Below are 20950 nucleotides of genomic sequence, written 5' to 3'. Positions count from 1 at the left end.
CAATCAGAAAAGCCTCCCACTGATTTTAAGGGACTGCCATTCAGGGCATGATATTTGTTTTCATGTAACCAAACTATTCCATAGATTTCTAGACTGAATTATCACCTAAGCATGAGTTACAATGTAAATTGGAATGCTTTCAAGTATTATTGGCTCTTCAGAAGTGGAGTTAAATTCACACTAAAAAGCACTGTCTGACAAGCAGGAATATGCTGATTTCACAAAAATTCTGTAAGTTCAAGTGGTAAGGCTATGAAAGCAAGAACTCTGTTTACAGACTTGGGGACGGGGGATGTTAGCAACCCGAGCCTGCTTCACCCTCACACAGCGCAGAATACGACTGGGATTGCAACACATTCAGTGATGACAGGAAGTAGCAAGGATCATGGTGGAATTTTGTGGTTATTTAAAGCTGTTTTAATCAATAAATTACTCATATATGCAGTTTTCCAGCTTAGCCATACAAAGGCAGCAGTGCACTGTTCAGAGATAAATAATGCTTATTAACATCTTTTCAGCTTTCTTCCTTACAGTGTGCAAATTGCTGTTATTTCATGCTTAATACAATGCATTTCCTTATTTTTAATCTGTAATTCTGAGACCTTGCCGAAAGCAATAGGAAACAAAAACACTGCCTTTTCCCAATCCCTACCTTTCCGAGACTGTAATGGGAGTGGAGCTAATGAGAATTGACTGAAATCTAGCAGACATGCTTCTTATCACTTCTGCTGAAGACATAATCACCATTTTTCTACTGCTGGAAGAACTGGATTAAAGTGCTACAGCATAAAATAATCCATCTCTTCTTTCTTTCTCCTTCTCAGAAATTAATCAAGTTTCGGTCACTACAGTTATTATTTATTTTAATGTCAGATATAGCTGGCCTGATATCCTTTTCCTTAACACAACATCATTTCTTCTCACTTCGCTGCAGATGTGAAGTTTGTCTTTAAGCTTTCTACAACCTTACCTTAAAAATGCTATTTTCCACTGACAGTTGTGCTGTGTGAGTCTCACTGCTAATACTCAGTGCAATAACACTAAAGCAAAACTTCCCCTCCTAATCTGATCATTTTCTTTTCACTCTTTAGTATTTTCTTGTGTTGCAAGGCTTTCTCTAATTTAGGAGTGTGTTTCAATGGTGGTTTACTTTATTTTTCACTCATGCTATTCTCATTTTTTTTAACTGAAAACACTAAAGATTTGTATTATACAATAGACATGCAAAACAGATTATAGGAAAAAAAGAAAAAAAAACTAACTAAAATTTCCAAAGATTCTGAGAGTTGGAGAAATCGACAATGAAAACATAAAAGTTATTAGAAGGGCTGATTCAAAGGTACATTGAGTTCTCAAATTAAGTAGCTCAGAATATGTTATTGCCCTCTTAAAAACAACCAGAAAAGTGGAATCTCCCCTTTATTCAGCCATCCATTTCCACAGAATTTACAGAAACATGGTCTTTGAGACGATTCAGCTCAATGCTTAATGGGTTCATACGGTATTAGAGAGAACTCGAGAGAGACTGTATAACAGCACACACCTCATTTTCTCAAGCTAAAACCATTAGTGCAAGGGAGCTCTGTAAGAAAAGCTCTGCCCCTTCTCAGCCCATTGACTGGCACAAAGTTTTTCATTTCAACCTTTACTTTCATGTTTCAATGTGGAGAGGAAATCAACGTGAGGCTGGTGTCCGTCCTTAAAGGTAGCGTGGATATATATAACATACCTGTACCCAAGAAGAGATGTCCATGAATACAACACACCTGCTTCAGGAAGGGTCTGAGGAAGAGGACGACAGACCTGGACAAAATGTGTTTCAATTACAGAAAAGAGTCTTCCCCTCTGCACAGGAACAGACACTTTGTTCTTGTGAAAATCTGAAACCCATCAGAGGACAGCGAGGACAATAACAGCTCCTTTTGATCTCTTGCAACTTTTTCATTCCTTGGATGGTCTATTAATTGAATAAGCAAAGCAAATTGAGCTGTCACAGCCCCTTCCTATCTACCTAGATTTCAGAACCAGTTGAAGGTCCTGACAGCCTTGTGCTAATTTCTATTCAAGAGCATGTGGAAAGGCAAGGCATAACGGGAGGGGTTGTCTTTACAGCTGATTCACATTGGATTAATCAAAGTGGAAAGTGGCGTGCCTCTTGTTGGTTTTTTTTTTGTGGAATAATGTCAAATGGGATTAATTTCAAGGCTCTGAATGCAGGTTACCACGTTTTCTCCCAAGCAAGCAAGAAAGGGCCATGGGGCAGGACATCACAGGGCTCCCCGCCAGCTGGTTCTGCTTCACACTCCTTTGCCAATTAGTCTTGCAATGTCTGCTCCAAACAAACAGGTTACCAATGAGCTTGTTCATTAGGCCTTGTTTCTGTGGCTTGTTTCGTCTGTTACAACAACCACTTGTTTTTATGCTCTGGAGCTGGCCATTCAGGGGCATGAGGTGAAAAGTAAGAGAGGGAGAGACATAGACAAATGCCTCTGCACCATCCTCGTTCTTGCTCCAATAGATCTCCCTAGTGAACATGTGCCTGACTTCCCCAGGAGCAGCGCTGCATGGGGAAGGTGAAAAGCACAGCGCAGCAGTGAGGAGCTGTCCAGCCCCGCAAGTACAGCACACTCCCCTGCCCCTGACCCACAGGGCTGTGTTCCCTGACCTGTAGGCCACGCTGTATTTATCCTAAAGGAAATGTGCATTTTCAGATATTTCTCAGTGACTTTGCTGTGAAAAAGGAAATTGTCATTCATTTTAATTGCAAAAGCTGGATATGGCATTTTTGGGTTGGCATATGTTTGGAAAGACTGAAGCTTTTATTTTCAACAGAATAACTGTATTTAGAGGTGAAGTTGATGGTCACATACTAATGCAAGTAAAAATCACTAATGTTCCTCAGCTAAGCTGTGATAAAGATCTAAACCAAGGATTTAGAAAAAAAAAAAAAAGCACTGAAAATTTAGAGGCGCTTAGGAAATGAGAAGTAAGTGCTGTAGAACTTAACACTAACAGACACCAGCAATCTTGAGTCACTTAACAACATAAAGCTCTTGCAGATTTTTGAACTAAGCAGAAAGGAATCAAAACCAATGCTCCCTACTCCGGCATACTGATGTTGCAGAACATCGGTCCAGGTCATCAAAGTGAAAAATTATTTGAGCTACATCCCTCCTAAACAACATACGTGCATAGTAACACTTCAGTTATGAAGACATAGCACTGAAAGACTTAAAAGCTTTCTACAGTGGCTAGATATTCCCATCTTTTACTGGCTGAATTTTCCTACATGCTGTTTCTCATTTCAGAATCTGTGGCTGTCACAGAAAAACATCTGGTTCCTCTTTCTGCTGTGTGCTACACGTCACAAAAGAAATTGTAAAGCCTGTCGGGGCAAGAATTTACCTCTTCCCTCCCCTCCCACTCCTACAGAACCACTCTGATGACTGCTACAAGCATGATGAAGTATTTGTCTCATGTGTTGTACTGCATCAAATTTTCTGAAATGCTAAAATACAGATTTTGGAATGTCATCATTAATATAATCTGCTGTAGAGGCCTTGTTAGTTTTGGGGGGGATCTTTGTAGCTAGGTAAGAAAGCAGCAAATTAACTGTACTGCTTCCATCAAAAGGGTCCATATAGTACCGATTCTTTCACCAGCCACAGTCTCCCCTGCCACCACACTCCTCGCAGCCATACACACCTCCACCCAGGCTGAGAGTCTGTAGGGCCTCTGCCCTAACAAGGCTCTCCATGTTCTTCTGCCACAAGGAGAGCCTCTGAGACAGCTCTGGAGCTGGTGGTAGGTGGAGCCATGGCCTTTAGTTCCAAGAACAGAGGCAACTCTCACCTTATTAATCCTCTTCAGCTGAAATAATTGCAATATGCAAATTGTAACTAGAAGGAAGTGTTAGAACAGCCAAGTTCACACTAGTGTTGCAAACACACTGCAGCTTGGTTTACACATTAACATTTTGACAGCATAATTACATCAGTTAAAAACAAGGAGATGATCGTACCTCCAGTACCTTAGCTATGGTAGGCAGAGCTGGCAAAATCAGCAGTTCAACTTGTTGAAGCCACAGAGAATCTGACATCTGACTGAAGCAGAACTAGGGTTGTGCAGGTACTGCTCAGTTGGCTGTCAACAGGTAACAAGAGCTGATGGCAAGAAATTATACCTGGGGAGCAACTACGAGCAGCTGCAAGCAGTACTAGCACACATGGATCTGCAAGAGGATGACTTCCTCCTTTTTTTTTTTCTTTGTTTTCACTAGCAGAGAAAATCCTATTGAATTCAAGAGGATGCTGAAGTTCTGTCACTAGGCAGTGTCTAACTACAGTTCACGTTAACTTGGATGGGCCCATGATCATAATGATTAAATATAATCATTAGGAACTTGGCTTAGCTGCAAGTGAATTTCTCAAATGTAGCATACACACAAACCTCCCTATACTTCTAAGTACATATAAAATGTTAGTAATGAGCTACTTATTACCTAGAAACATATGGGATAAAAAGTGACTCAGCAGGAAAAAAAAAAAAAAAAACTCAGCTTTTAATAACTGCTATCAAGCTAACATTTACCTCACACTCCTTAGAGAAGTCAGGTTTTGCTTGAAGATTTTGTACTGTGAAATCAATGAAGACACCGAGTTCTTTATAGAAAACGAAGACATCGAATCCCTGTTTTAAATGGGGAAAAAAAAACAACATTGAATTTTCAAGAACAGTACAATTTGTACTTCTATAATAAGATGTGACCAGCATGAATTATGACTATGATACTATTAAATAGTTCTGGTTCATCTACTATTCTTCCCTCAAGAGCAACTTCAATTTTCATCTCCATCGAGGTTAAAAAATACTGAATTAGAAGCATGTTTCTTTTTCAATTCACTTTTCTTTAAAACAGAACAGGGGAGTTAAAAACAGCTTGGACAGAGGGCAAAGAACTATGTATAACTAGAGACAAGTCAGCAGTAGTGTAGTATAAAAAAATCCCATCCACTTGAGTTTTAAAATAGAAACTGCATGCCTAGATTTTAACAAGGAACCACTTTCAGTCCTTTTCATTCTCTGTAATGGACAGGGTCAGGAACAAAACACAAAACAAGCTATGTATGCCATCTTAGTATTTATCTACCCATAGAAATTAGAAAGTGCTTTTGGCAGTGAAACTCCTTAAGAAATCAAAAACCTTCTAAGCTTCCAGAACTGAGGAAGGAGTACTACAGCAAGAGCGATCCTTTTCTATTAATCTATATTCCACTAGAGTCTTAAATCAGCAATACAGTGGTGCCTTGGGAAAAAAAAAAAAAAAAAAGGCAAGCAAAAGATAACACAATTTAGTTGTCCCTTTTGTTCAGTTTGTGATTCAACAATTTTGTTGAAGAAAATGGTGAATTGCTTTTAGGCTTAAACAAAACATCATAATAAAGACCTGCTCTATTTTGCTTACAGAAAGGAAGCCTTCTGCCTAAAGAAGCTTTCCTACTTACTGCAAAGGGTACAAACATAGACAATAAATACAAAAAACACAGACCAAGACCACAAAAAATAAATATTTTTATTCCTGAAGTGAGATGGCAACACTTCGTGACAACATGCCACAGCTGAAGGCAGTCAAAGTGCATGCATCCTTTACTCTCTTCTGGCTGCAAAGGAAGGTAAGCAGTCACACGGTGCTCTCTGCTACTTGCCTGGGACAAGTTAAGATGTCTGTTCTTGCAAAAAACAAACACCATCACCCCACACTGCAGAGCTTCTTTTCTAATCTTCACAGAAATATCAGTCTTTACGTTGGTCACTCAAAATCGGATCTGTTTGTCATCAGCACCAACTAGATTACATCGGTTTCCAACATACAGCAAATCATTGCTGTTCATGCCTAACTTTCCACAGCTACCTTTTCCAATGTCACGCTGATCCTTCCACAGGCTACCCCTCAACACGTGCAATCCTCAGCCACCATTTGGACTCCTGAATGCACATTGAGCATGTGGCATTGTACAGAAGTCCAGTTCTTTTTTTTGTTTGTTTGTTTGTTTTTCTTTTTCAAATTTATTTTTCAAATTAAAATATGCTCTTGAAATATTTTGCTTGTGGAAATACCCATTGCATAGAATGAAAGCAGGTCATGAGTGTACAGGACAGCAGCGGGGGTGAAAGAACTGTGTGGTGCAGGGCGGGGAGAAGTAAATGTGTGGCGCCAAACGCTGATGACACGGTCTATTTTCCACAGTTTCCATTTTAACAAGTCACTCTGCCATGAGAGGAGAAACTTTTCCACGTGAAATTCAGTAGCTGCAGTTAGTATGCCCCAAACACTGACCTAGCGAGCAGGAAGCGCCTCTACAGCTTGCAAGACTTTGACAAAGCGTTTTATCTGAGGAATTTTATTAGAGCTGACGTTCCAAAAAAAAAAAAAAAAAAAGTTAAGGCTGCGCTCTGTTGACACAGAGCGACAATTTCGGCGTGCCGCCCCCTGGTGGCAAACAAACGCCGCGGAGCGGCTGGGCTGGCGAAGCCTTCAGGGGACCACCTCAGGGGACGCCCCGGGAGCCGGCAGGCAGCCGAAGAAGCGGGGCCGGGGAGCCCCTTCCTCCCCGTGTGCCTTCGGGGACCCGTCCCCTGTGCCCAAACCCAGAGGCTCGGCCCCGGCGTCGCAGCGGGCGTTGGCAGGCGCCAGGCAGCGCCTGAGGCAGAGACGCGCTCAGCCGCCTCAGCCCCGTCAGGGCTGACCGTCAGCGGTCAGGGCCGGCCGCCGGGCGCCGCGTGGGGGCTCTGGGGGCACCTCACAGCACGGGACAACGTCCCCCCGAGTCCCGCCGTGGCAGCGGGGGGGCGGGGGGCAGCGGAGACAAAACGAACCCAGGCGGCACGAACGCGGCCGCCGCGCTGCCTCTCAGCCCCCCCTGCGGTGCTGTGCGGGGGGATTCCCGTCAGGGCTCAGCGCCCACCTCTTTCCCGCCTCAGCTGCCGCGCGCGGACCAACGGCCGCAGCGCGCCGCCCGCTGAGGGGAGGCTGCCCCGGGCCCGGAGCCGCCGAGGACGTCTTGCCCTGAGGCACCCGGGAGCCCCCCGGCCGAGCCCAAAGCACCGCCGGCCCCTCCGCCTCCGAGCAGGAGGCTCGGCAATCCCTGGCTGCTGCCCATCCCGGCTCCGGGAACGCGTTTATTAGCAGCAGCACTGAAAGACTCCGAGCCTCGTTGTGCTTCCAGCAAAAAACAGCCCCTAGCCCTGAAAATAGGGAAGACAGCATCTAAAATCTCAGGCTGAAACTGGGGCTGGTTCGGCAGCCTTTTTATAAAAACAAAGCATGCTCGCCACGTAGTATTAAGTTTTAAAAGCTTGGCACTCGATACTTGTGAACGCAGCATCTCCTCTGCCAACAATTTTTACTCTTGTAGGACAGAGGTAACCCAACCTAACAAAGCATGCAGAGCAGAGCCTGAGAAGCTTTACCCCATTCTTTGACAGGCAGAGGAATTGCCTCATTTCACCTGCTATTTTTATAATGAGCTGCTCTTCTCACTTCCCTGGGTTGAACAGGCTGATCTCACCACTAAGCTATTTTTCCATTCGACCGCCTGCCCAGCCAACGTGGAGCAAAACCTTAGCGGCAGGCCGGGTCCTCCCCCTGCCTGGGCAGCAAAGATCCCACGTCGGTGCTGTGCACCTGTTGAGCCTTACCCTGGTACCGCTGGGACTGCAGCTGGAGCACGGCCCCGCAGCAGCAGGAGGTGCCGCAACACTTGCTGCATTCTGCTGCTGTGAGGGTTACATGCCTGCGACCTGCAGCTCAGGCTCAGACCACCACCGTCAGTAATAGGGCACAGGCCTTGCATCGGGTTTGCAATTGCCTCACACCTGAGGCCTTGTTTGGGCTGAGCGTGTGCTGACCTGCCAGCAGTTTGCTTTCCAACTGGTTTAGCTGCAACAGCATTTTTTCCTCTGGCCATGTGGCCATAGATAATTTTTCTGCATTTTCTTACTCCTGTGCAGTACCACCATAGTTCTGTACAGCTAGGAGTAACAGGGTACTGTTTTGTGCAGAACAAGATACTTGCACCCTAGGTAACGATGTACCGTGCAGCCAGTACAGGCCAGGGACCATGGCAGAGGCCTTGACAAGCGGAGACAGGATGCGGTGTGGAGGAATATAGGCACAAAGGTGAGGCAGAGGTTGCCCACCAGAGACCCCACAGCTATAAAGAAATCACCATTTTTTTTCCATTTGACCTGAAGCTAACCAAAGCCACTTTTTATGCATAACAGAAAAAAAAAGAAAAAAAAATCCAAATATGTATGTAAATATGTAAAATATATACAGTAAAGTTGGTTACCACATGGCTTTGCAAACCAATGATGAAAGAGTGAGGTGTAAAAGCATGCTGGTAAACATAAAAAGGACCCAAGTGAATTGCAGAGCGATAAAGAAGCAGCCGCCACCACCCTATTAATCCCAGCAAAAGACCCCAGATGCTGAAGAGCGGCCTGAACCCACCTAGCACCAGACTGAAGCCCCCAACCTGAGGACCCATAGAAGCAGTGAAAGGGTGAGCACAGCACCAAGAAAAAGGGAAGGTGCCAGGAACTGTGAGTATAATATTTTTAACTGTATTATCATTGAGACATTTCTATGTAGAAGTTGTTTGTTTGTTTGTTTTTTACTGTATTGAGATATTGGTAAGGTTTTTTGTTTGGTTTTCCTTTCTGTAATAATTAGATCAGGACTAATAATGATTCTTAAATTATACTGTCAAGATTTCCATTATACTAACAATAATTTCTTGGCTTTATATACGTTTCCTCTTTGCTCATAAACAAAGTTTTGAGAGTAACACGCTTTAAGCCTCTTATTACATTACGTTATCGTAGTAGTACTCAAAGTGCACTCAGAGCTGCAGGATGAAGGTCCTTGCGTTTGGAGGGGATTCCAAGCTACAGATTACTTTTCTTGAAGAAAGTACTGAAAAAAAAATAGTAGTAAGAAGAGAATTTAGCAAGATATAGAAGTTGTCATGGTAATATGGTCTTACATGCAAATTAGTCTACGGATTTAGGCAAGTGATACTAAGAGCTGCCAACTATTTAAGGATTATCTTTTTTGTATGAAAGGTTTTTTGCAGGTGTTGCAATTAAAAGCTAATTACTTATTTTAAAAAGTATGCATCCCTTATTGGACAAATAGCAAATTATTTGTTGTAATTAAGATATTTATACAGTTCTTTGGAAGAAGCTCCATATTCTTGTAAATAAGCTTTTTCTCCCTCTCCCCTTCTATGGATTTATGTTTATATCCTGGTCAGACTTGGCTCTCTATAATGCTAGAAAGCATAGCTAGAACTCATACAATTGTCTAGCCTTCCCAGCAGGGAAGGAGCAGCAGAGAAATCAAACATTCCTCAAACAGAACATCTCTATTGTTTGCAATAGGACCTTAAAAATAAAGGTTATCATTAATTAAATACTCGACATTGCAAAGAGTCGCAGACATGTGGAATCTATTGCAAGTGTGAACTAAAAATACCACTCCTTAATAATTAACACAGAGCAGGACTGACGCCAGTGCAGTATACATTCCTGCTAGATGCTCTCTGAATTAGTGTCACTTCCATATGCAATTAAGTCTGAGGAGTCCTGTTTAAAGGCTGGCTTTCCTAGCTATGCGAAAACCCTCAAACTTCCTCAGATGGACCCGGAACGAGTAGTGTGTGACAGATGTTGGCCTCAGCATTGCCACTTCACGGGTGCCTAACAGCTGCAACTCTCAGCACGCAGGCTGCCCTCAGACCAGCATTTTGTAAGGCACAGAGCAGTGTGCCCGCAGCTTCGGCTGCCCCTGCAGGGATCGCTGTGGCTGGGCACCCATCTCGCAGCCTCTTCCCTGTCATGCTCAGGAAGCCACAGCAAGAACAGCGTTAAAGAAAGAGCTGAGCTCCCCTGAAAGGCATGTGTGATGTACCAGGCAATGACCAGCAGAAAGGCTGGGTAAGGAGGTTTCTCGCCAGCCTGGTTTCATGTGACCTGTACAGCTCAAGGGATATGTCTGACAAATGAACTGAATCCATCTCCAGCCCTCAGAAGCTGGAAACCAATCTAGGGTTGAAATGTGAGTGAGATCTGCTGGCATAGCTGTCTCACCATGGTATTTTAGTATTTTTGGAAACGAAATTTGAGTGCAACAGATTATTCAGAAGGGACTCAGTTTTTGAAAAGAATATAGATTATTTATAAGAGGCTTGATAGGCATATGTGGGCTGGAAGATAGCGGGGAGGTGAAGGGAAATCAGTGGTAGAAGAGATGCAAGAAGGGGATAAATGTGAGCTCTGTAACAGTGAGCCCTGGAAAACAAATACCAAGGGCATGGGAAACAGAAATGGAAACAGACCTCTGCCACCTTCCAAGCATGTGCGAGGAAATCCTTCCCTGGCAGTAGGGGGTGGAAACCCCCTCCCTGCCCCCTGGGGAAGCCGGTTCCAGGGTCGGGCCAGTTTGTCACTCTAGGATTGTCATCCAGGGACATGACTCTTTAAGCCCAGCTAATCCTGAAACATAGCAGCATCTGGGGCACTGCTGGGTAACCAAGGAATTAGGCTCCAAATAAAGCCGCTCCTGCTGCATGCGCACACTGGAGAGCATATGCGCTACCACAGACCAGAGGCACAGTAAGGAGGGGGGGTCTAATGCAGATTTGAAAGGAGAGTCCAATTGCTGTAGATACCAGGGAGACCTGCCGCTACTCCCCCCCGCAATTCAGTGACTTTTAGCTGCCTTACATACAAGAGCTAATGCTAAGTAGCAACAAGTTCAGAGCGAACAGTTCCCAGTATTGTGGGGTAGGTACCAAGTTCCACAGTTTAATTCTGTGCTGTGCTAAAATATACTTCCTTTTGCTTATTTTATATTCTACTGCTTAGTGATTGCACTGGACTTGCTCTTGGGAGGAAGAGCAAAGGAGAGCTCTTTGGAAAATGTAACTCAGAAATGACTTTCTCCCCAGCGTATTTGCATTTGTTGTTCCCTGACAGATACCTCCACTCATTGTTCCTGCTTTGAGCTGAAGAATTCTGGACTGAACCTCTTCTGCCTGTTGCAAAAGGCTAACTGTTCAGGGTATAAAGCAGAAGAACAGAAAATAAAGAGGCTGCTTTTTGTTTCTGCCTCTCTTGCTCTCTTCCAAAATTTATGCTGTATTCAAAGCAAGGCAACATCATAGATACATTCTGTGAGATGAAGATGGTTCCTTTTTTTTCTTCAATTTGTTTCCTAATAATGCCTAATGTTTTACTTGTCTTTTTGCCTTATGCTGAAATTGAATAGTCTGAGACTTTTTGTCCTGCTGGCAACAGCTAATTTACCATCTAACTTCCAGTAAAGATGGAGCTATTTTTCCTTATGTGTATTGCTTTGCATTTATCAGCTTGTGAGTTCATTCCTGAGTAAACAGCCTCCCATTTTCTACTACTTCTCCCTGGTACTCTGCAAACTGGTCACTGCCGGTCCTTACTGCGCTGTGCAAATTCAGGAGTGATCAATTTCAGTATGCTCAGTATTTCTGTGAAACTGGCACTGGAAATCCGGGCCATAAACCAAGAAGCAATTGGGACTTTAGACTGATGGAAGTCAGCATCCATGTCCTGAAACAGAAGCCATTTTAGAAGAATCTTGAGGATTGGATCAAGAGAATTTTTTTCTTTCCCTGAAACAAGAAGAGAAGAGAATAAAAGTCTATTCCTCACACCGAAAGGCAAGTCTTAGACACTTCTGCAATCAAGGACTTTTTTCTTGTAAAATCTTTAGGTGGTGATGTCAAAAAGAGATGGTGGAAGAGGTATAGAGGGTGATGTAAAGAGATCTCAGCTGTGTATCATGATTTCCAATGGCAGTCAATGGAAGACAGCAAAGCTGTTTCCCAAGAAAGCACTTGGCAACCTATTCCCAGTCTGGTTCTGGAACGTTCCATCATGTTTGCAGATGTACACGTACCACCAAATTAAGGCAGAATATTGACCTTTGCTGTATCTTGTTAAATTCTCAACATTGCAGCCAAGTTGTTAGTGATGCAGTAGTGCATGCAGTCTTCAATGCAAGTGTTTGTAGGTGATATGTTTTGCAACATGCTGCGAGATAGCAACCCCATTCTAGACAGCATGAGCTACTACTGAAAACTCATTCAGGAAGTGAAGGGCACGCGCCAGCTGATTGCTAGCCCATTTGGAGCCCGATAGCTCTCAGTGCCATCTTGTTCTTACAAGAAATACTTGACACTTCAGAAGTGCTGTGCAACCATATGTCAGGCCCAGATGTTGATCCACCTTCTGATAGAGTTTACATTGCCAGTCTTCCACCTCAATTCTCTAGCTCTAATTTCATCTCCATGGAAAGCTTGTGAGTTAAAAGTCTTCTGTCCCCACTATCTGTCTCTGTTAAGGATGGCCAACAAGCTTTAGCAGTAGCATGCTAACATTATTTCCTTTCATAAATCTGAGTGTCTAGAATTCTCACTTCATCTTCAGGACATTGAAAATTTAACCTACTCCTGAAATAAGTGGGTGGTGTTGAGGAAACATCATCAACCAAGCCAGTGACTAAGGCTGTGCAGAACAGTCCTGCTCTTCCTGATATCCTAATCATACATATATTCCTAAAATCCTGTACGAAAGGAAGATCATCTCCATCTCTCTAAAAGTACAAGTCCTGTTTGGAAAGTCAAGCCACATACAATGTTTAAGTGGAATCTCATGTATGAAAGTAGTTAAGTAAAATCTGGGCTTAGAGCTTCTTTGGCTCTCCTGGCTGCAACATTTCCAACATGCAATTTATTATTATTATTTTGCTAGACCTGGGATAAAGTATATTCCAGTGGTGCTGAGTGCTCCTCTCCCTGGAAGGATGCTAGAAATGGCTCCGCTTAACACAGAGGGGGTTGCATTCAGGCCTAGAAAGCACAGGGGGGTTCCAGTACCAGCAGAAGATGGTGTTCAACAGAAGCAGCCTGATCAAGAACCTTCTCCCACTCCATCTTTTCCTTTGTGAACAGCTTGAGCTCCTAGGCCAGAGTCCAACCTGGCCACTTCTACTGACCTCAGCAAAATCTGCGTAAACATGCTGATTTCTTCTGATGTATTTGGCATCATGCCCCTGCTGCTCAGTGGATTTCTTTGAGTGCATAGGCTTGGCCACATGGACCTCTCCCAGACAGCCTCCCGTGGGTCTGACCTCATGCTCACACTACACTGATTCAGGAGGTTTTTCAGTCTTGCTGAGAACTACACATATATTGAGCATTTGATAAGTGTTTCTCACAGGAAAAGGTGTAGACTGAACTTAGCTTAAGAGAACATTCAGACATTTAATTCAGCATTTTGAAAATCGTATCTAGTGAAAATCCTCACAGAGAAGGGTAGAATTACATAGGTAGCTGTAGTTCAAGAACCACTTTGTTTGGTCCCAGCTAGCACAAAATTTAAATACCGTGGCACATTAAGTGATTTTCATAAGATTTTAAAAAGCTGAAACTACATTTTGTGCAGCACAAACCAGTTCTCCTTACTGAGAATCTGAAGGCTAACCACAGGTGTTAAGCAAAACTACAGTTGCACTATGTTTAATCTTTCTATAAGCATCTTAACATGGGATGACAACAATAGGATAGCTGTATATTTATATCCTCTTCTGAGGAACATAAATGGATTTAGCCCTCTCTAAAGAGAAGTTATTTACAGTCTTAAATTGGATATATAATAGACTAGCAAATCATTCTAGAGTACCATTTTGTCCCAGCAGTTTTAAGTGATGTTCTACAGGAATACATAACTGACATATGAAGTCTTGTGTAATACTGTTTTGTCTCATTTGAAATCATTCTTCAAGAACCAGTATAACCTACACCTAAAGAGGAAAGAAGAAATTTTTATGATTGCCTGGCATAAGATAGCTATTCCCCCCATCCCCTAAGATCCTCAATAAGAATCTCATTGTAATCTGAAGGATTGAAGGAAAAAATGAAGGAAAAAAAAAAGAATGTTGTGAGATAAGGCTCCAGTTTAAAATCAGATGTATATGATGTGACTATATGCAGCACACAAATTCCAATCTGATTTTTCCATTGGGAACATAAAATTTTTAATAGTAAAACTAAATATACTGCCAGGTTATAAAAATAGCTAGGACAAAGGAGACTACAAACAACAATTGCATCACTTCTATTTAGCATACAATTCTATTTAGTTATGATGCTCCGTTTCTGCCACTAGTGTCTAATTTCATTTTAGCACTTGAAACTGGAAAAGCAAGATGACCTTTTTAATTGGATAAGCAAGCTTTGCCCTAAAACTCCTTAAGACAAAACTTTGATACAAGCCAGCAAAATGACACCAATGCTACACAATTTTATGTAATACATTAATCAATTACTTGTTAAGTTTGAGGCTCAGTAACCTGAAGATCAACATTTTGAACCTAAATTCATGCCTAAGAGTAAAGCTGTGACGCAAAGTAATCTCATTGCAAGTTTTTCCTTATGGTTTGTACTTAAATTCCATTCAGACACTAACTATAAATTAAACAGCTGACTGGAAAACAATGCAGGCTGGATGTTTTAAAAACTTTGCCCCAGAAATGTTACCAAGAGCCAAACTCGTGGGACAACAGGCCAACACCACATCTGTAAAACAGAAGTTGTAGAACTTTGGGATCATTCCCAGAAAATATGAGTATGTATAGCTTTTGAATGGATTAATTTGATACAAAAGCAACTTCTTTTTCTCATTCATATTTCTGCAGAAACGCCCTTCACTTTGATTTTTATGCATTAGTTCTGCAGTAACAGAAAAATACATAGGGAGGGATGGGTGGGTGGGTTTATCTACAAACATACATACATTCCCATATATTTTTCAGCAGACCTTGCTTGACTTCTGAATTTAGACAACTTTATCTACGTTGTAGGCTTCCTACCAGATACAATACTGTAATGGAGAAGGAACCCAAACAGCAGGAATTGTCACTAGGACATTTATCATAGCAAAATTAACACTTTCATGTCTATCAATGGCTGGAAAGAACTAAACTATTTCTAGTTTATGCATTTGTGTTTTGTTTCGGTTTTTCCTTCAAATCATAGCCCTTGTAACTTTCCTCATTTTAGTTTCTATTTGATTCATTAAACATCATTGAAACTAAAGGAAAAGAAAATCCAAGTTAAGAACCTGCTGAAATCTGCTTCAGGTCTTTAACAGAAATATTTCTTCAGGTGACAAATAACCGTCTCCACACTTAAACATGAAGTCTTTAGTGCATCTTTGACTCAAACCTTTTTCCCAGTAGAGCATCCTCTTTTCAGTGTCTTTATTCTTTATTTTCAATGTAAAGAACACATTTAATCCCCTTAAGGGGATCAAGTGACAGAGCTATAAAGTTCTGGCAAAAGAGTAAAAAATAACCACACCAACTCACTCACCTGACCAACACCGAACTGTCATACTAGGATGCAATCACAGTCATCTTTACAGCTGGGATGAAAACCACTTAATCCGTTCCATGCTCTAGGTTAACACTCTTTCTCCCCCACTTTTGGGAAAATAAATGCAGACAACTAAATCTTCTGTTATAAAACAGGAAACTGATTAAGAATTCCTATACTGAACAGCAAATCTAAATAAAATCCCTGCTGCTCTTCCATTTACTCCAAAATGGATCAGTCATCTACTCTGTATCACCAAGTTTTACACTGCAAGAGTTTACCCTACTATTAATGTTTATCCAGCAATGAATCTTCTAGATATCTTTGGACTACCTAAGCAAGGTTAGAATTTTAAGGTATGTACAGGATATAGAAGGAATTAGGTACTAACATCTTCACAACTCTTTTTATTACTTAGTAACCTAGCTTTCAAGAACACATTTCAAGAAATTCTTTGGCTTTTACTTGTAAGCTGATGAAACAGAGGTTCAATGTGTAGTACCAGAAGATGGGGGTTAGGAGACTTGGAGGTACAGTTTGGACAAAAAGAGGTGAAAGATACAAATGTGTCTTTCATATTTAAGGCACTCTCTCTAGTGTAGTTCTTTCCTCCCAGTGAGTCTGCCTTTTCCAGGACACCTTACAACATCCTCTGCATCTCCAGGCAGGGCCTGTTGTCACTAAGCTATCATACCAAGCGTGGCAACCTGAGACTTCACTATAGATGCAGATCGAGGTCAGTTTTCACAGCTGGAATGAAGATCCTTGTGGCATTAGTAAGTCAATCTACCTTTTGGAAAAGGACTTCAAGCAGTTCCATTATTTATAATGGTTTCACTTTTATTTACAGTAAGACTATCTGCACCTACTGGTGCTGCTAATGTCTTAATAAACTAGAGTCCCTTAGACAGGGGACCTGAAGGGCAAGTAAAAAAAGACATGTACGAATGGCTTCTGTTCCATGTAGCTAAAAGAATCTAGTAGTGTCCTTTATCCAGAGGCAAATTAACGTATTACACATAGGACGAGAAACAGCAGCAGCAAGAATTACATTGACCTGGTTTTGAAAACATTTGGCAAGGAGATTCAGGACAAATTCCAATCTCAATCTTAAAAAAAAAAATCAAAAAACTAAAACCACCATATAAATAAGTGCTTGATAGAAAAGAATGGCAACAACTTAAGTTCCTTTATCTTTTGAACTCAAGTACACATTTTTTTGCTGCTTGAACAAGGAAGCGCATTAAGGAAGAAAAAGAACTCTACTGAGAAGGCCACATAGGCTGGCCTGGTAACAGTCCCAGCTACCTAAATATGCTGTGACTTCCACATACCCAAGGAATTACTGATATCCAGAAAGGGAAAATGAGGGAAAACAGAATACTTGCTAGTGCATCAGACACCAAAAACATCTCCATTAGTTCAGTGAGGCATTTGAGCCTACCAACATGGTCAACACCAAGAATGCCTGTTAGAATGCCCTGTTACAGAAAAGTTAGAACAAAAAACAGGTAATTCCCACCAGCATCTTTGTCCACCCAGAAGTGGCCATACAGCAGTAACAGTTCCCTAGAACTGCACTATTCCAGCTGCACACTTGGCACAGATGCTCCACTCCAGGGTAAGAAGAAAGCTTTTATACCTTTGTAATCACTGTCCAGTCTTCCCGCTCAGAGACTCAATCTGCTGACAGCAGAAAACCAACTCCATTAGGCCAGCTTGAGAAATCATCTCCAACGCTATCACCCGCTTTTACACAAAGCTTCTGATAAATCAGTGCTATACAGATCATGCCAGACTACTTTGTTATTATGCAGAAATCCTACTTTTCAAAACAGTCTGAAAATGAAATAATCTATGTGAAAGGCTGACTCCCAAATCATCTACAGAAGCTTCACAATTGTCCTATTAATCTGAAGATGCTGATGTCATCTCAAAGCACCCACAAATAATGCTTCCATTACATAGCTACTGACAAAATAGCCTAGAGGAAATATTTCTTTTACTGGATGTTATGAATTTCATGGAAAACACCTGCCTACATAAAGCTGTATCTGCCTTTAACAGTGCCACATACTAATAACATACTGCTCCATGTTTCAAACTCCAGAAGGACCCCTTCACAGCACAGAAATAAAATTTCATTATGCTGATGCTTGTTAGAGTGGCAATTAGATGACACAGCAGTTTCAATTGTCCTTATTATAGCTGATGACTTTCTGCATATTGTACCTGTATCATAGTTGGATCAATTAAGAAAATTACATGGAAAAAATTCATCATGAATCAATTAAAGCATCATTCCTATTAACAAAAAGAACAACACACTTTAATTTTCTCATTTTTTCTGCTGAAGAAAGCAGCTATTAACATTCTTCATAATGTAAAAAGAATCACCATAACATGAACTGCCCCATTTCCCCTATGCTTTTACACATTTTTGTTATTTCAACTACAGCTCTTCAGAACTGTCACATGCCCCTTCAGCTTTAAGATCAATAGCAACTTGTGTGGAGAACTCCAAAAATGTATCAAGAGATTCAGTACATCTCCAAAAAATGTCAAGCCCTAGTTGGTTCAATCAACTTGGGGTCCAGGCACTTAATTCTCTTGTCCCAAAACACCAATGCAAAATACAGCACTACCTTTAGGCCTCTTTTTATATTATGTTTTTCTTTGAAAATTTACCTGACACTGCCTTCTTTCTGCAGTCACTCAGGGGAGTGCTTTATTACATGTTAAAAGACAAGATATGTATTGAAAGTAGCAATTTTATTTGAGTTAAAATTATTTACAAAAACCCAAAGACATACTTCATGAAACTGGTACAAACTATTTTTCCTGCCGTTGGCTTTTGCTCCAAAGATCACAGCTGAGAAATACTGTATAAAATAAAAATAGGATTGGATTCAGAAAAGTACTCTACTTGTTCTAATTTCCAATTGAGAGTATTTACACAAATATTTACAATGGAAAAAAAGTTACTTTAAAATTTTAATTTGCAAGTTGGCCTCAAGTACCCTTCAATGCAGAGTTATTTGAGGGTCTAACACACAAAAATGCACTGCAGTTCACAGGGTGATTTCTCCCCCCACCCTCAAAAAAAAAGATCTGCATTTGTCAGTGCTTGACAATTAGTTACATTTAAAAAAACTGTTAAACACTGAGGTAAATCAATTCCCAAACAATTACCAGTGTAACAAAGAAAGGTAGTTGTCCCTGCTTTCCCCCCCATCACCACATCTGTATTGTCTCTTGCCATCACTCTACAGAAACTATATAATCGTTTTGAAATCCCACTATAATTGAAAATCTCTAAAATCAGAAGACTAGATGGACAAAATACTCATTAATTTCCTCCTGATAGAGATGATTTACATACAGCTTTTGTTTCTCAATACTGAGCTGTTTTTGTTTAGTTTTTAAACAAAGGGGAATACAACCTCAAAAACTTTTCTAAGTTACACTGATACACTAAGTTTTAGAAGGTGATGAGAGAAAACGCAAAAAAGTATGACCAACATTGGATTTTTGCCGCTAATCAGTTACTTCCTTACAGAATTCCCAACAATCTGCATTATCAAAAATAGGAAGACATAGAAGGCAGCCACTGTATGTAAAAAATTTACAGCTGGCACTGATACAAAAGCACGAGTTTGTAACTTTATACATGGAGATAACACAAGATCTAAAAGCAGGTTAGATTTCCTGTTATTTCCCCCTCATTATACATAGAACTAATATTTTTATGGCTTCAAGTTTTACAAATTCAATGGAATAACATGATGTAACTACCCATACAGGTATTTAAAAATGTCAATGAAGCAGATCTCAGAACAGTCTGCAAATATTCAAGACCAGCTTAATAAAAATAATTACCAATTCTGTTGGTCTGAATAACAAGTGCAAGAAGGTTTTTTTTATTGTTTTTTAAAAAACAAAGTCATGTAATTTCTGGGATTTTTTGTTCCATTTAAGTCTTCAAACACAATGCTTTGCTATGAACTAGACCTCAGACTGAACAAAATCTTAGCTATATCAGCAATTTAAGGCTTTGTGTTGTATGCATTTAAACTTTGTCATACTACAGAAGAATGAAATAGAAAGATTATGTCAGCTGGAAACATTAATCCCCATTGGTGTTTTAGCTTCTTTAAAATTCTTCCCCCTATAACATCCAAATTCTTTGTATCGAGCATTATAAAATACATCTTGAGCAGTTCCTTGAAACAAATCAAAACAGCATTTCAAAGGTTTTGCTCTTTAGAAGTGTAAACTAACCTGGGATTTAATCATTTTCTTTTTTTTTTAAACAGGGTACAATTTTTTGTTTTTTTACAATTGCTATTTATTTTGTGGATAACACTCCCTCTCTCAAATGGCTTTATGTGTCTATGGGTTTGCATGCTTCTTGGAACTACAAAGTGTTATGGTCTATCAGTTTACAGTACATGGGCCATGACAGTTTTAGAACTGAGAAATAGTTCAACAACCTAATTTCAGTCAAAACAGTATAAAAAAATAAACTATCCAATCCTCGCCTCTTTGGATTCCAACAAATTTTAAATATAGACAGTAGTTAAAATCACAAAAGTATTTAAAAATTTATATTTTATGATTTTGGAATAATCTAGTAATAAAAAAGCAAGAGCAAATTAAACTCAAATAGGAGCGGTGCTGCTGTCCAGAACTTCTTTATTAGAACATTTGATACCTCAGTAGCTAAGCTGCCTTTGCACCTGGCTGGCATGAAACAGTGGCTCAACAGTAAACAGCAGTTGCACTATCAGCAGCAAGTTTTTTTCCTTGAAACTTGTCACGAACAAAGCAAGAAAAAAGATAGGGAGGGTAAACCCTGCCAAAAATATTTAAATACTGCACTGCATCATAAACAGCATGGTTTCTTTATTTACTTTCCTCAGAACCTTTTTCCCCTCATTTTTGATAGTTGCAGATTGATGTAGTAACTGTCTTTTAGAAAATGCTGAATGCATGGTTAAGAGACCAGGTAGCCTTAAAAATCCGAACACGAATGACACAGATGAATGCTCTTGGTATATCCTTCAAGGACTTCTTTCATGACTTCTTCTTTTGTCTAAGGGTAGCTCCAGCATTAGAGTGCCTGCAGCGGAAGTTAAGTATCTAGCAGTGTTCCAAGTATTCAATCACCCTAGAGATAGATTTCTGGCCTGTTGTTCCAACAGCACACTGAAAAATATAAGAGAAAGAAGTAACAAATAAGCAATTGTAATATTACCTCTAAAATACTGAGAGCTATGCTCATTTCAGAATTTTAGGGTTTAGAATTAGGATCAGGAAGAAGATTCACAGTATTTTCCTGAACAGTAGCATTCAAATGGAATCAGGGTAGCTTCCTTTTATTTACTACAAAAATACATAAACAGGTCTTCAATACTTAAAAAGACAGATAATCACCCTAAGCTCTTCTAAAGACATATGGAAATAGTAAAAAC

General features: G+C 40.6%; 1 protein-coding gene and 1 long non-coding RNA gene across 9 annotated transcripts in view; one reads left to right on the top strand and one right to left on the bottom strand.

Annotated features, from left to right (window-relative positions):
• The first annotated feature begins 5329 nt into the window (after positions 1 to 5329).
• On the top strand, positions 5330 to 19784 carry LOC308197462. The gene is made up of 2 exons (XR_013952949.1): positions 5330 to 8604; positions 11041 to 19784. It is a non-coding gene; the product is annotated as an uncharacterized lncRNA (long non-coding RNA).
• Positions 18230 to 20950, bottom strand: part of WAPL (WAPL cohesin release factor) — a 74701-nt gene continuing 71980 nt past the window's right edge. For all 8 annotated transcript variants that reach the window (XM_080597903.1, XM_080597905.1, XM_080597902.1 and 5 more), the window contains one exon: positions 18230 to 20684. In XM_080597903.1, the coding sequence (XP_080454029.1) occupies positions 20619 to 20684 (66 nt within the window). In that variant the 3' untranslated portion in view covers positions 18230 to 20618. The remainder of the gene's footprint in view (positions 20685 to 20950) is intronic.

Source organism: Anser brachyrhynchus (genome assembly GCF_964034855.1).
Source record: "Anser brachyrhynchus genome assembly, chromosome: 6".
NCBI lineage: Eukaryota > Metazoa > Chordata > Aves > Anseriformes > Anatidae > Anser > Anser brachyrhynchus.
The sequence above is the reverse complement of the archived record's forward strand: the minus strand, read 5'-3'. Positions and strand labels throughout refer to the sequence as shown.